General features: G+C 42.5%; 1 protein-coding gene across 1 annotated transcript in view; it reads right to left on the reverse strand.

Annotated features, from left to right (window-relative positions):
• The window catches only part of lamb4 (laminin, beta 4), an 80,201-nt gene that overhangs the window by 18,066 nt on the left and 47,671 nt on the right, over nucleotides 1–14,464 (reverse strand). The window contains exons 18-22 of the mRNA XM_054733301.2: nucleotides 11,562–11,742; nucleotides 8,098–8,241; nucleotides 7,789–8,020; nucleotides 7,428–7,585; nucleotides 5,730–5,954 (exon numbers count right to left, since the gene is read on the reverse strand). Of these exons, the coding sequence (XP_054589276.2) occupies nucleotides 5,730–5,954; nucleotides 7,428–7,585; nucleotides 7,789–8,020; nucleotides 8,098–8,241; nucleotides 11,562–11,742 (940 nt within the window). The remainder of the gene's footprint in view (nucleotides 1–5,729; nucleotides 5,955–7,427; nucleotides 7,586–7,788; nucleotides 8,021–8,097; nucleotides 8,242–11,561; nucleotides 11,743–14,464) is intronic.

Here is a 14,464-nt window from a genome sequence, read left to right on the forward strand (position 1 = left end):
GGCCATCTCACAAAGTTTAAAGATTCTTTATCCACAGAGCTAGAACATCTTGTATCTGGAAGGTGTGGTTTTCTGAGGGATGTTTGGTAAAAGCCTACAACATGTCAAATTCTGATTTGCAGAAATGATAAACCTAGATTATTAAAACTAGAGTGACTGCCCGAGTTACTCAGTTTCCAGCTGACACTCCGAAGTGGCCAATTCGGAACCAGCATCTTTTGAAACATCTCTTTGACATCCAGTCAAAACCTGTTAGCATACAACTCCTTAAGAGTTCATCCGTCTTGGACGCAACAAACCTTCCTGCCTGTTGTGACCTGGAGACAACTAGAGACCGGTCTGGTTGTACTGTGGTTATTCTACGGACTTTGGTGCCGTGAGGTCCACACGACTTCCTGACATTCCGGTTCTGAACGGGGGTCTCCATCAGGGTTCGTAGACACAACAGATTGCGTCTGATGTTGTTTTATTAATAATCAACTCTCTAGATTATGGATGGATGGATAAATAACAGATTTACATGTAAGACGTTTAAATAGAGTGCTGTGCTGTTTGAATGTATAAACTGAACGCCAGGAGAAATCACTAGTCTGATTTTTTTCTGTGAATAAAATAAATATGTCAGCCAGGAGCGTCTCAGGATCTGTCTGAGATCTGTCTCGGTGAGACAGATAATAGCAATCCAAAGTGCTTTTTATGTGTGATCTGACAATTGATCAACAATTGCTTAAAAATTAAGTACAGCTTAGCCGGTTAATTGCTGTGATCATAAAACACGTAAACGGCAGCACGCAGAACTCATGAGGCAACGTTTTATGTGATGTTTACTTGTTGTTATGAATAATAAGACAGAAAAAGCCACGCCAAAATAAGTTTAGGAAGCCCACTAAGAATCGTAATAAAAGCATTTAAAATTAAAACCATTTGCAGTTGAGGAAACGTTGGTTTAAGTACCTGATATGAAGCGGTCGCTGCATAACGAAAACCTTTACTCTCGGGATCCCACAGTTTCATTTTAGCCCGGTCACTAGCACGTTTTATTGTGATGATCCATCATTTGCGGGGTTCCGGATCTGGGGAATCCTGTATCTTGTCCGCATCTGTTCTGCATCCTGGGGCACAACAGGAATCTACCATATTTCCCATTTTATTGAGTTTTCTGACAATAACAATTAGCCCAGCTGCGGGCTTCTGCCTGCCACGATGGCGCCGTTTCGATTTGAACTGTTGCATGCCGGGAGAAGTGACGTCAACTCCCGGAGCTCTATACTAAATCATCACCTGATGGGATTGCTTCTGTCTTAATATCATCCTTTTTCCTCATATATTCTTTTAATTTACCATCTAACCATGGTGATACAACATTCCTCACTGTCATTTTTCTTAATGGTGCATGTCTATCTACAATTGGCATCATCAAGTTTGTAAAACTCTCCAATGCTTTATCCATATCTTTGATCTTTAGTACCTGTGCCCAATCAACATTTCTGATATCCTCACAAAAACTAAATTCATTAGAATCCCTAAAAATACATTTAGTAATTATTTTATGTCCAGATTTAGGGCCTTAGTTCTTCTGTTAATCATAATTAAATTATGATGTGTAGCCTCCAGAAATGGTCAGTTTTTCATCTACAGTGTGACCTCTTTAGTATCTGGTCATTTGGAGACATAAGTCCTAACTGGTGCCTTTAATCTTCAAGAAAGATACTGTTGTTTGCCCAGGGTCCCTCGCAAGCTCCCTCTTATCTAAGACTGCTTTGCTTCACAGGCCAAGAAGAATGAACTTTCATAATTAAATCATATAATGAAATGAACAATATGGTTAAAAGAAATGTTTTGATTAATCTGTGCTTAAATTACTGAAGTTGAAATGAATATTATTATTACATTGAAAGATTAATAAGTATGAAATGAAATATATGACCCATATATTTAATCAGCTACGTGACTGGACAAGACACACTCACCACATCTCCATGACGCAAGTTAAAGTTAACGTCACTGCACATAGATGTTTTCTTATTCACAAAATCAGCAGTTCCGTATCTGAGGGAGGTGTGTATCTGAGGTTGTTGGCAAAACCCCTTTTCATGGCAAGTTTTGATTTGTCAGTAAACCAAAATATGGCCATTATTTAAACAGCATCACTTCCTGAGTGAAGCCTCTGCTCCCATCGCATCTTTTGACAAGCTGTCAAAACCTGTTGCATGCAACAGCTGACTGCAAACGGTTCCTTCAGAATAAAGCTGAACCAGCTCCGACTCCTTAAGAGTCCTTCCATAGACGCAAAACAAGTCCACCTGTTTGTCGTGACCAGGAGACGACTCTGGACTGACATGGTCGTACTGCGGTTTCTCTACGGACTTCGGTACAGTGGGGTCCACGGACTCCCCGACATCGCGGATCCAAAAGAGATTCTCCGATAAGGGTACGTAGACTCGACAGATTGCGTCTGATGTGGTTTAATAAACCATCAACTACAGTTTATAGCAGACCAAATTCACTCCCACTCAGAACTCAGTTTCATCAGATACGAGGGTTCTGATAACATCACATTCACACATCATCACACCTCACATTCCATCCACTTAGATTCATCACATAAAGTGTTTCCTAGTTGTCATATTTTTAATTGTTTAGAAAATAAATTTGTTACTTTTTATAAACTTGACTGTCTGAATTAATACGAAGTGTCTTACGATCCCTGAATAAACAAAGAACTCTAATTCTTCTGGTTAAACTTTCAAAAATCAATCGGACTGGACTTCCATATTCATATAGAAATTCACATCTTATTGGTCAAATGTGGTGTAGTATATTGAGCTTAAAAAAACACCCAAAATAAATACGTATGCTAACTCTACAGATGACTACAGCCCACACACACTGGCATAGCCTTAGAGCACTGTGATTTTGCATTAGTGAAAAGTAAGTCTGTACATGAAACACTTTTAATCCCAACCACACTTACAATTCTTGTTGGTTTTGTTATCACTTGTACCAAATTACATGTGTCATTATTAGAACAAAACTTATTTTTTAAAGAACTTTTTTTTTCAAACGCCAATCAATGTTGAGGTCACCCAATACATAAATCTCATTATTTGAGTCACATACTTTTTCCAGCATACTACAGATCCTTTCTAAGCATACTATTGGGGCGTTTGGTGGCCTATAGCAAGCACCTAACAACATTGATTTAATGTGTGGCAATTGCACCTCCAACCACAAGGCTTCCACCCCTATGCAGCCAAATTCAAATCTAATTTTAACAGGTATTTAACATAAAAGGCCACCCCTCCCCCATATATATTCCTTGAGGGCGTGATTTGACTAAAAAGCAGCGGAGAACCTTTTTGTTAGTCTCTGATTTATAAAGCGGAGATTGCATGCAGCTGTGCGGTTTTTTAGGCCACAAACCCACTTGGCATATGTACATTTCTTTTGCTGAGCTGTACAGTTTTAGTAAGGATTCTACGCAATGTTTATAAATGAGACTCCTGGACTGTCCTCACTACACTGGACTGCATAAACGACACCACTGAGCTTCTGTTTGGGTGTTTTGTCTTTAGGATGGACCAGTTTGTGTCTGAGGGTGTTGTTGGGTTAAAGTTTACTGGGATGTTGTGTTTGGAGAAGATTCTTCTAAGTTTGTCTGAGACTCTTGCCACGTATGGGATGACGGTGCCTTTGTGCCTGTTGTCCTTTTCTTTGCTGGTTGCTGCTTTGGACGATTTTCCAGACTTCTTCGTAGATTTCACAAAGGCCCAGTTAGGGTATCTGCAGTTCTGGAGAGTTTTCTTCATGTGTTTCTAACCCTAACCCTTTCTTCAGTCTTTGTGGGAATGTTCTCGGCCCGATGGTGTAAAGTCCGGATGACTGACATGTTGTGTTCCAGTGAGTGATGTGAGTGGAAATGCAGATACTGGTCTGTGTGAGTTGGTTTCCTGTAGACTTCAATGCTGAGACTTCCATCTTGTTCAGTTTGCACAGCACAGTCCAAGAAGGGCAGTTGGTGGTTGTGGACATCTTCGCTGGTGAACTTGATGTTCTTGTCCACGGCATTAATGTGCTTGGTAAAGTCTTCTACTTCCTTTGTGGGAATTTTGACCCATGTGTGGCCCACATATCTGAACCAGTGGCTCGGTGTTGTTCCATTGTAGGAGTCCAATGCTCTGGTTCCCACTTCCTCCATGTAAATGATGGTGACTATAAGTAATACTAGGGAACCTATGGTGCATCCATGTTTTTGCAGTGCCATCTGGTTGTGTTTGAAAGGCAGAGGTCCAGGAGGGTACAAATCTGGGCCCTCATTCATCATAATATTCCTAGATTTGTTCCTATGAACAAAATCTGGAATGTTTGTAAGAACAGTAAAAGTCCTGATCTATGAAATGTGCGGTGGCCTCTCGTACGCACGTTCCTTCGCACTCGTCTGATGATAAATCCCACCTGTGCTACCCAGGTGCTCGTGTCCGTTCTCAGTCATTTACACACAGAAACGCCCTCAATTGCCCATATTTGGTCACGTTACATCCTCACCTCGTGAAGGGATTCCTACGTTCTACCCAGAGAAAAGAAAGAACGTTGTGAGATGGAGACCCTTTCCGCTGAAGTGCAAAAGAATCAAACACGTTAGGTTAGGCGGTCGGGACAGAGGAGAGGTTCCCTCAGGGATAAATAAACACTTTAGTCTGATAAACCGTAGAGTAACGGGTTCTCATTTACATTTAAGGAGTCGTTCTGGATGGACTAAGTTTTATTAGGAAGTGTCTGAGTGCAGCCTCTCAGCTGTCATTCAGTCTGGTTACCATGGCAACGCCTGTGTGATGGGGAGCGGAGGAGGTTCTCGTATAAGATAGAACATGGACTGGAATCGGATCTGTGCGGTTTATCTGTCGCTCCACAAAGGATCCCAAATCCCAGCATCGCTCCAGACAGATCTGCTGTCCGCTCTCACGGAGACGCGTTTCCTCTGACAGATCCTTCATAATAATATAGAAACGTTCTTTTATCGAAGGCGTCTGAAGCAGCATCACCAGGAGTTTCACAAAAACACAAATATAATAAAATTAAATAAAACTTAATTAATACTAATTATTAAAAACAAATAAAACATCATAAAAGCAGGAAGAGTAACAAAAACACCACATCCGTTCTACAACGTCAGATCCCCGTTGGGCATTTCTGCACCAGTCATGTGACTCAGCACCAGTCATGTGACTCAGCTGTTTTTCACTGAAATATAAAATGATGAGTGGATGAGGAACACGTGTGGATGGCTGAGATCTTCGGTGGTGAGGTTCCCCGTTCTACCAGTCGAGTCAGTTTTGTCCTCTCGTTTAAGGAATCATTTTGTTCCAGCCTTTCCTAACTGCTTCCACTGCTTAAACTGTGGGTATACAGGTGAAGAGTAAAGTGACATCGAAAGAGACAATGGTGTCACCTGCAGCCTGTTTGAGATCTTCAACTTTCTTTGCAAAATCTCCTGAATTCTGTATGTGATGTTGGGTCTTTCCAACCAACAGGTCCGAGCGGTTTTCCTTCCGTGTGTTGGTCTTCCAAAAATACACAAGGAAGGAACACCACCCAGACCTATCATCAGCAGCATCAACTCAGTCAGACACAACATTGTAAAACATCTCTCCACCATCCTTGCCCTGCTTAGTAATTCAGGTTTCAAACTGCTTTTTGGTGCATCTATAGTAGTGTGTGGCCTACTTTACCTTTACAGTCTGACTGCAAGGCGTTGCCATAGTAACCAAGTATGCAGTGTTGGCACTGCGGCCCCCTTGTGTTGTGAAGGCAGTGCAGACATTTTCCAGTCAAACTGTCACAGGCGTCTCGATCATCTGGGTCAATGTTGTTGTTGCATGGGCATGGCTGACAGTGGGCACCGGGTAACGTCAGATTGCCATAGAAACCAGGGCTGCACTGGTCACAGTGTGCACCTGTAAGGGGTTAAACAGTTAAGTTCTTTTACACTTCACACACCATAAAGAAAATAACTGCTGTGAAATTTCTGTCTGCTTATAAGTTGGAAAAAAGATTTCTTACTGGAACCTAAACCTCAAATTGAGCTTGAGCTCTGTGCCCTAGTGGTAGAGTGTCCGCCCTGAGCCTGGGAGATCGGGGTTCGATTCCTGGTTGGGTCATACCAAAGACTTTGAAAAAATGGGACCCAATAGACCCTTTTACTGTTTGTAAACAATATGACGTCAGCGAAAATGCGCGCGCAGCTTGGCAACAGAGAATGGCGTTGTTTCAGGCTTTATCAAGCTACGCTGCGGGGTTATCACCGGCAAATCTTGAATGTTATATTATTAAACTCACTTTAACGAATGGCAACAGACTCCCGGATCCCTGTGGCATTACGGAATGAGTGGAAGTTGTAGGTGCGTTGCCAGATGTCCAGTGGCCCGATATATATATAAGTTTTTAGTGGAGAGGCCCAGTAAGTACACACGTGAGAAGCTACGGGCATACAAATCGTTAGATGCATACAACTATGTTGTCTGTGGCCACGTACCGAAAGTAAAATATCACGACATAGACTCCGAGTTTTGCGTCTTGAAGGCAGAAGTCCTTCCTAGCCAAAGTCAAGGACACAAGACTGCTATGTACGAGGCTTGGGTCATAGTAAACAAACCAGAGAACTACGTCTTCACAGCCAACTGTGCCTGCATGGCAGGGTGAGTATAGCATAGGTTTCTTTTTTTAGCGTGCTCAGAGTACAATCGTGTTAATTTTAGAGGAATACAGTTTATACTAATATGCAGTGGGAAAATACAGATGAATTAGAATGAAATGTTAATTTGAAGCATGAAATAAAGCGTATAAATTTATATGTAATCTTAGTACATAATTACCTTACCTGATATAAAATGGGCGCTACAAACTCGAGCATTTCGGATCGTGTTTTCAGTCCAGTTTTCATCAACCCTTTTGATGGCCTGCAGCCACAGACGCCTCCGATTTTGTTGAAATGGATGTGCTCCCTTCGGAATTCTGTAAAGTTTCAGTCCACTGCTTGAAGAGAAGCGATTCGTGCATCCATACACGCAACAACCCGACATTTTTATGTGCTCAGAACTTCAAAACAAAGGGTTTAAAACGCTGTTTTAGTATCGAGTGTGAATGAGAAAGCCTTCACTCTCGTTGCCAGGCTGCGCGCGCAACTTTTGATGACGTAGGTAGTAAAAGGGTCTATGCCTCCCTGCTTGACACTCAGCATTAAGGGGTTGGATTGGGGGGTTAAGCCACCAAATGATTCCCGAGTGCGGCCGTGTCTGCAGCTCACCGCTCCCCCAGGGGATGGGTCAAATGCGGAGAACAAATTTCACACACACACACATCAGTGTGTGTGACAACTAATAGGACTTTCTTTTTAACTGTACATATCAGGTGATTCAGACGCCCCCTACCTGTGTGGCCCTCCCAGCAGAAACACATCACACTGGAAGACTTTAGATCCTGTTGACACGAAGTAGCAAAGAATCGTCCACTGCTAAGAGAGTCTGGACACATACAGGGCTGACAGGATTGTCCGGAGACTGGATTCCCATAGTAACCCACCTCACACCTACAGGAGCAACACAGGTGGATCTTCAAAACCTGGAGCCTGAATTATAAATCTGCTTACGCACACTTAAATTTGAGTAAGGCATTTCCTACTCAAACTATGTGAAAAAGATTTTACCAGAAAATGTGGCAACTTTAAGCAAACTCTGACCCTAGTATAACACCCCGCAGGGTTACGGTCAGAAACAGTTTTTTTTTCCTAACCTGTTGCAGCTCGGTCCAGCAGCGTGCTCTCTGCAGTTCACACACTCTCCTGTCAGTTCTTCACACACCTCTGACAGTCCGTTACAGTCACACAGTCGACACAGTGGAAATCCCCAGAGTCCACTTTGACACTGATCACAGCGTCTGCCTTTTATCTGTGAGCGACATGCACACTGACCTCTGACCTGATCACACATCTCTGACACCGAGCCTCGAGGATCGCACTCACATCCTGCAACAAGAAGAAAACCTCTTTTTCATTATTACAACTTTTTGTTTTTGTATTTTAGATGGACACATCATTCTTACGTGTACAGCCTTCAGGTCCAAATCCAAAAGTCAGCGGTGCACAGGTGTCACAGCAACGGCCAATCACGTTGGGTTTGCATTCACAGAACCCCCCCAGCTTACTGCAAGCTGGTCTGAGAGAGCCAATGACATTACACCTGCAAGCTGACAGCCAGACAAACAGGTAACATAACAAACAGATGTACTTGTGTGGGTCACATTTCATCTCCTGCCCAAGTCCCAGCCCTTAAATTGCTCTTCAGGGTCTGTCACTTCCTCCAGGTGCAGCCCCTCAGCACCAAGGAATGAATGGGCCATTTGTCATACCCGGCATAGGCGAACACCCTGGGGGGGACAGAGGGGACATGTCCACCTCTGACATAAATAATAAATAAAATACAACTGGATAAAATGTTGCTAAATTGTTTAAAAATATAGATAACTCATGTGCTGAGGGAACACCACTGTATAAAATTGGGTCTTCATCCGAGTCTTGAAACCTGGCAGTGAGGGTTGTCTGACCATGAGTGACAGGTCATTCCACAGCTTGTGGGCCAAAACTGAGAAAGCCCTAACTCCTCTAGCTGAATGCTTCTCTGAAAAACAATCACCATTTCAAATGTCTTACTGGTGTTCAAGCGAAGGTGGTTACACTTAGCCTGGCAAGCCAGACTAAATAAATGTATTATTTAGTCTGGCCACGCTCCATTGACGGCTCTCGGTTGTGGGGCGGGTTCTACCGTTGTCTTTCAAATGATCTCCGCATGCTACTGGACAATGAATGTCCAATCCAATCCAATCCAATTTTATTTATAAAGCGCATTCACAAGGCATTACAACCAAACAAGGCGCTGTACACTAGAAATGTTGGTGAAATCAGAGTAAATATCATGCACCCCCCTTCACTTGGTTTGGTGAATCTGAGCTCTGATTACAGTAATCTTATTTAAGAAAAACTGCAGGATTTGACTACGCAAGTCATTGGACACAGAGTAAAATAGTTTTTGAACTGGGGAAAGCACTGCATTTATGGTTTTATATAACACACCTTGATTATTTGAATTAGCCGTGACAATGCTAGCAAAGAATCGATTTCTCGCGCCTCTGACTGCTCTTTGGTACTGAGACCAAGCCTCTCTCATGGCCTCAAAGGATACGGTAAGCCTGTCTTTTATCCATTTACGTTCCAGTCTCCTGCAATTTTGCCTCAAGGAACGAGTTTGTTCGTTCAGCCATGGGTCGGGCTTGGATTTCTTTTGACGTGATTTTAATGGAGCGACAATATCCATAGCAGCCAGGCAGGATGAATCAAGCACACGAAGTGATCCCTCAACTACAGAAGATGAATCAGTAGAATCATATGGAGCTGAATCCAGAGTAAGAACAGCGGCAAAATCTGCAGCAGTATTGGGTCTGATTATGCGAGAGAAGCTGGGACGGAAATATTCAATACGAGGGGCATTTTCTAATTTCAAATTAAACAAAACTGGTGAGTGATCTGAAAAAGTCGCAGGTAAAATGCCAAGATCACAAATTTCCAGCTCATGACAGAAAACCAGGTCAAGTGTGTGTTCATGTCCATGTGTGGGCGCATTAACACGTTGGGACAAGCTGAAAGAGTCAATAATATCTAGGAAAACCCTTACCAAAGGTTTGTCAAGGCAGCAGATGTGAATATTAAAATCACCAAGCAAGAGTATTTTTCCGTATCTACAGGAGATTTCAGCCAGAAAAGTTGCAAATTCGTTTAGAAAATCCTTATTGTATTGCGGTGGACGGTAAATGAGAGCACATAACAATGTAGGGGGGCGACCCAATTCAAATACGCTCAATTCAAAGGACAATGGAGTTGATTGAGGGGTAATCGGTGTGCAGATAAGATCTGATTTAAATATAGTCAAAAGACCTCCGCCCCTGCGGTGTGCTCTTGGAATGTTAATGAAGGAGCATCCATGAGGTAGCAGTTCAGCTATTGAGGCTGAATCCCCAGGGGTGATCCATGATTCAATGTGACATACTCTTGTTTCACTCTGTTGCATCATCCCACCCACCAGGCATATAGAGTGCCCTGATTGGCCCACAAAGCGGATAAAGCTCTGTGATTTGTTCACTAAGCACATAGAGAACTATGATTGGCCGACCATTATGGACCAATCACAGCTCTTTATGTGTTTGAAACCCCTCTAGAGAGCTGTGATTGGCTAGCCAGAGTCCTGGTAGGAGCTGCAGAGGTTCCAGTGGAGCGTGCCTAGACCACACTTTGCAAAGCAAGAATTTGGTCTAGTTCACTAGGCTAGGTTACACTCACACCAGCCCACAAAGTCCATGATGACTCAGTCGGGTCTATGTCAGGGTTGATCACCCTTGGATCTCGGGCCGCTGAGTTCTGCCATGGGTTGGGCAGCTGCGTTCGAACCTGGGATCTTGCATTTATTATCTCCAGGGCGTCTGGCATGGCAGCTGGTTGATTCCTCCGGGTGGTCCTCTGTGCCTCTCAACATGGGGGTTGGGGCTGCTCCAGTGACAGTCTCCCTGGTGTGTCCAAGCTCTGGGGGAAACCTCTGGATAGCTGGAGCTTGGACCTCCTCCGTCTTTGGGAACAGGCCGGTGGCTCCTTACACTCACTATTAGACACTCCGATAGAGAATCCTTACTTCCCAAAGCGTGTGTCTGCACACAGGTGCTCACATGGTGCTCTCACAGTTATGGACTCTGGCGTTTTTTTGACACATAACCTAATGTTGTGGTTGGCACTAACTGCACTATGAATTGTTACCGTGTGTTTTTCAGCAAAAATTGTTACTGTTATATATCCTTAATGTTGTTGCCGCACTGATATTTTGGTTCTGTTGTATATTTTTGTGTGCCATCTTTTTTTCTCTCTGCCTTTTTCTTTCTGCAGGTCTAGAAGCGGATTCTTGTACATCCTTTGTTTATTTTGTATACTTTACTTCCCCCACATCTTCCTTTCCTCTGTCCCATTTCTCATTCATTTCCATCTCCGTGTCTGTTGGGATTTTAAACAACCGAACACACATCTAATAAAGTTTTGATATCAGGCAGGACGTTACAGCTCAATCTATAATGCTCCACTTGTGAGAGTAAAACTGTAAGACTTGTCTTCCGCACTCAGACATCAATACTGATTGCTTTACAGCCTGACAGGACACAGAAAAAAAAATTATGTTCTAGATTTGTTTTTTTCTGCAATCTTCCTTTTATTGGCTGTAATGTAGGCAGAGTCACTTAAAAACAAGTGACTTTTTGAAAATAAATAAATGTATTTCTGTACTTTTTCAGGCTTCCTTGTTAGTTTTTGTTTTATCTATTAGAAATGTTTGTTTCATTTTTATTATCTTATCAAGTCATTGTTAAAATTTTATTATGCTTGTGGAACACCTCGTGATTTTTATCTTGAAAGACATTATATAAAATAATTATTCCTTCTTGTTCTTCTCAGTTAGAACTTGAGCCAGACTACTTACCAATGGCTCCATGGTGGATCCGTGCTGAGAGGCTCTTGATTAGCTGCTCACAGACTTTAGGGAGGGCATCCTGAGAACCAGGTCTGGCAGCAAGTCCAATGCAGTCAAAACGATGGTAAGAGTCAAGGACTCTTTGAGAGCAGAAATCTTGAACTGAATCAATCCTTGGGATGAGCCCCATCTGAAAAACGAAACAGGAATGAACTTGTCTGCCGAAGCATCTCAAACGCGTATCCAGTGAAGGGAATAATGGCATGGAGTTAGTATTTTCAGTAAACTGTAATGAAATTCATTACTGTCTTTTATCTTTGTAATTCATATTCAGTTTATACATATATGCACACGTAGATATATTTATATATATGTTTTGTAACATTTTGTAAGTGGTCACAATGAATAAATTGTCAATAAGACATAAAAGGTATTTAACAATATATAACATTCCATAAAAATATGAACCATCAATATTATTGAACCTTTAATATCCGATTGACTCGGGGAAATAGAGGTCATTTTGGTCTGCCAGGGAACCATATTTTCTATACCATAGAAAAGCACTACGCCCTCTGTTGTCTTGGCGGGGAATTGCTTTGCTACGCTCCTACAGTGACAGAGAAGTCTGAGAGCAAAACGTCTCTGTCAATGCATGTACGTCTCTCCCTTGTGGAGCTGACAGTGGAGTATGAATCAGGCTTAAGGGGTGGCATTCCCTAGATAGGGAGCAGCAGCACAGAAAGCTCTGTCCTCCATGGTGCTCAATCTGGTTCTGGGTCTAGGGACCAAATGTGAGTGAGTGGAGCCGAGGGAGTGTTTTAGAGGTTAGTGGGGTGAGAAGTTCTTTGAGATAAGGATGATAATTTCCTTGCAAGCATTGATGAGTTAGGAGAAACTTGCTGTAACACTAGCTGTAACTCAAGTTGTCTTATTCAGTGGCGGCTCATCCATAGGGGGCGCTAGGGTGCCGCCTCACCAGTCTCACAGGAAGAAGAAGAAAACAGGAATAACAAAATATAAAAAACAACAACATGAAAATTAAACTAAATGATCTCTACATCATACAGACAGAGGCGGAGCTGGCCTAAATGGCGCCCTGTGCGAGATCCCCCGTGACGCCCCCCCCCCCCCCCCCCCCCCCACACACACACACACACACACAAACACACACACACACAAGAAAAAAAATTACACCTACAACTTTGTTTCAAATGGCGTGGAGTGTATTATAAATAACAACGTTTGCTAACTGAATACAACATCCAGCTCCTGGCCACCTTCTCACCACTTGTCAAAGTTCTACTGAAAAAGTGATGATGACAACATCTGCCATCGCCTTCATTCCTGGGAAATATGAAAGTAGTTGGCACCTTAGTAGGTCCTCTTCGAACTAGCTCTGTGCGTATGCTGTCTGTAATTGGTGATGGCCACTTGGCTGGGTCTGAAGAAAGAGGCTCATCATCACCTTCAATGGGACTCACTGGTTGATCGTTCAGGCTTCTCTATTGACAGAAAACAGAAGCGTAACTCAACACATTGCTATGTGGACCATTTCACATATTCTATTAAAATACAATATGTGACATTCAAATTTCTCTAATGTTTGCAGGACACACACACACACACACACACACACACACACACACACACTTGTGCAAAACTTACCTGACATATCTTGTTGGGGAGATGTGGCAGCGGGCTGTCCCTCGTCAAGTTCACATATACTGGTAGGTCTCTCTATTGACAGAAAATGGAAGCATAACTCACCACATTGCTATATGGAACAATTCCCATATTCTGTGAAAATACTATTTAAATGTCTATAGCTAAATGTTTGCTGGACACACACACATGTGCAAAACCCACCTAAAGTATCTTCCTGGGGAGATGTGGTGCCAGCAGACTGTCCCTCCTCGAGTTCAAATACTGGCCTACTGGTATGAGCAGTGGAGGTAGATGGCTGTTCCTCAGTGGCAGCTGATGTCATCCCAAAATATCTGTGTAGGGCTCCTGATGTTGCATAAAACAAACAATACAATCTTCATGTCACGTCTGTTGCTTAAGCATTTTAATTAAGATGTTACAATGAGCATTTACAGTTTTCAGCAGTGGTGGAAAGAATTCTGAAAATCTGTACTCAAGTACAAGTACTGTTACATTGCTAAAATATTACTCATTTACAAGTAAAAGTACTGGTGTTAGAGAACTACTCAAGTAAAAGTACAAATTATTCATAAAAACCTCAGAGTATTATTTATTTTTAACGGCTGATGTCACCATCACCTCTCCAGACTGGGGCTGCCTGGAAATTGTGTGTTTTCCTTTACCAAAAGTTAAAACACCAACAATCTATTAATCATTAATAATTGATAAAATACAAAACAAGTGTTTTTCCCTCATTTTTTTTGTCATTTTAAGTTTTTATTTCCTTATTCAGCAAATGTCTCCGGCACACAAAGAACTAAATGACCAGAGGAGCCACAACTATTGATTAAATATCCATGAATCCATTTTAACTGGTTAAATTCTTCAACTCTCCCACGCTGCTTCAAGGTCACTGTGAGTTAACATAGCCGCGGTGTGCAGCACACAACGCAACACGATGACATCATCGACTTGTACAGTGCTGAAAGGCGAGACAGTCTCAACTTTCAGCTAAAAAAAGACCGCTCTAGCTATTATAGTTTTTATTTTATGTCAGATTACAGTATAAACGGGATCTTACTAGCAGGGCACCTCCAGCGGCCCGCTGCCGCTCCGTTTTTCGTGGGGTAAATAATACGTAGCTCATTTCCCGAGTCCAAATAGAAAGGCGAATGGCGCCGGCGCGAGACCTGCCGCCCGCCGTCAATGTATTTCAGCAAAATTCTCAAAGACTCGTTTTAATTTGATAGCGTTTGGTTATCAGC

This window comes from Nothobranchius furzeri, chromosome 4 (assembly GCF_043380555.1).
Source record: "Nothobranchius furzeri strain GRZ-AD chromosome 4, NfurGRZ-RIMD1, whole genome shotgun sequence".
Taxonomy (NCBI): Eukaryota; Metazoa; Chordata; class Actinopteri; order Cyprinodontiformes; family Nothobranchiidae; genus Nothobranchius; species Nothobranchius furzeri.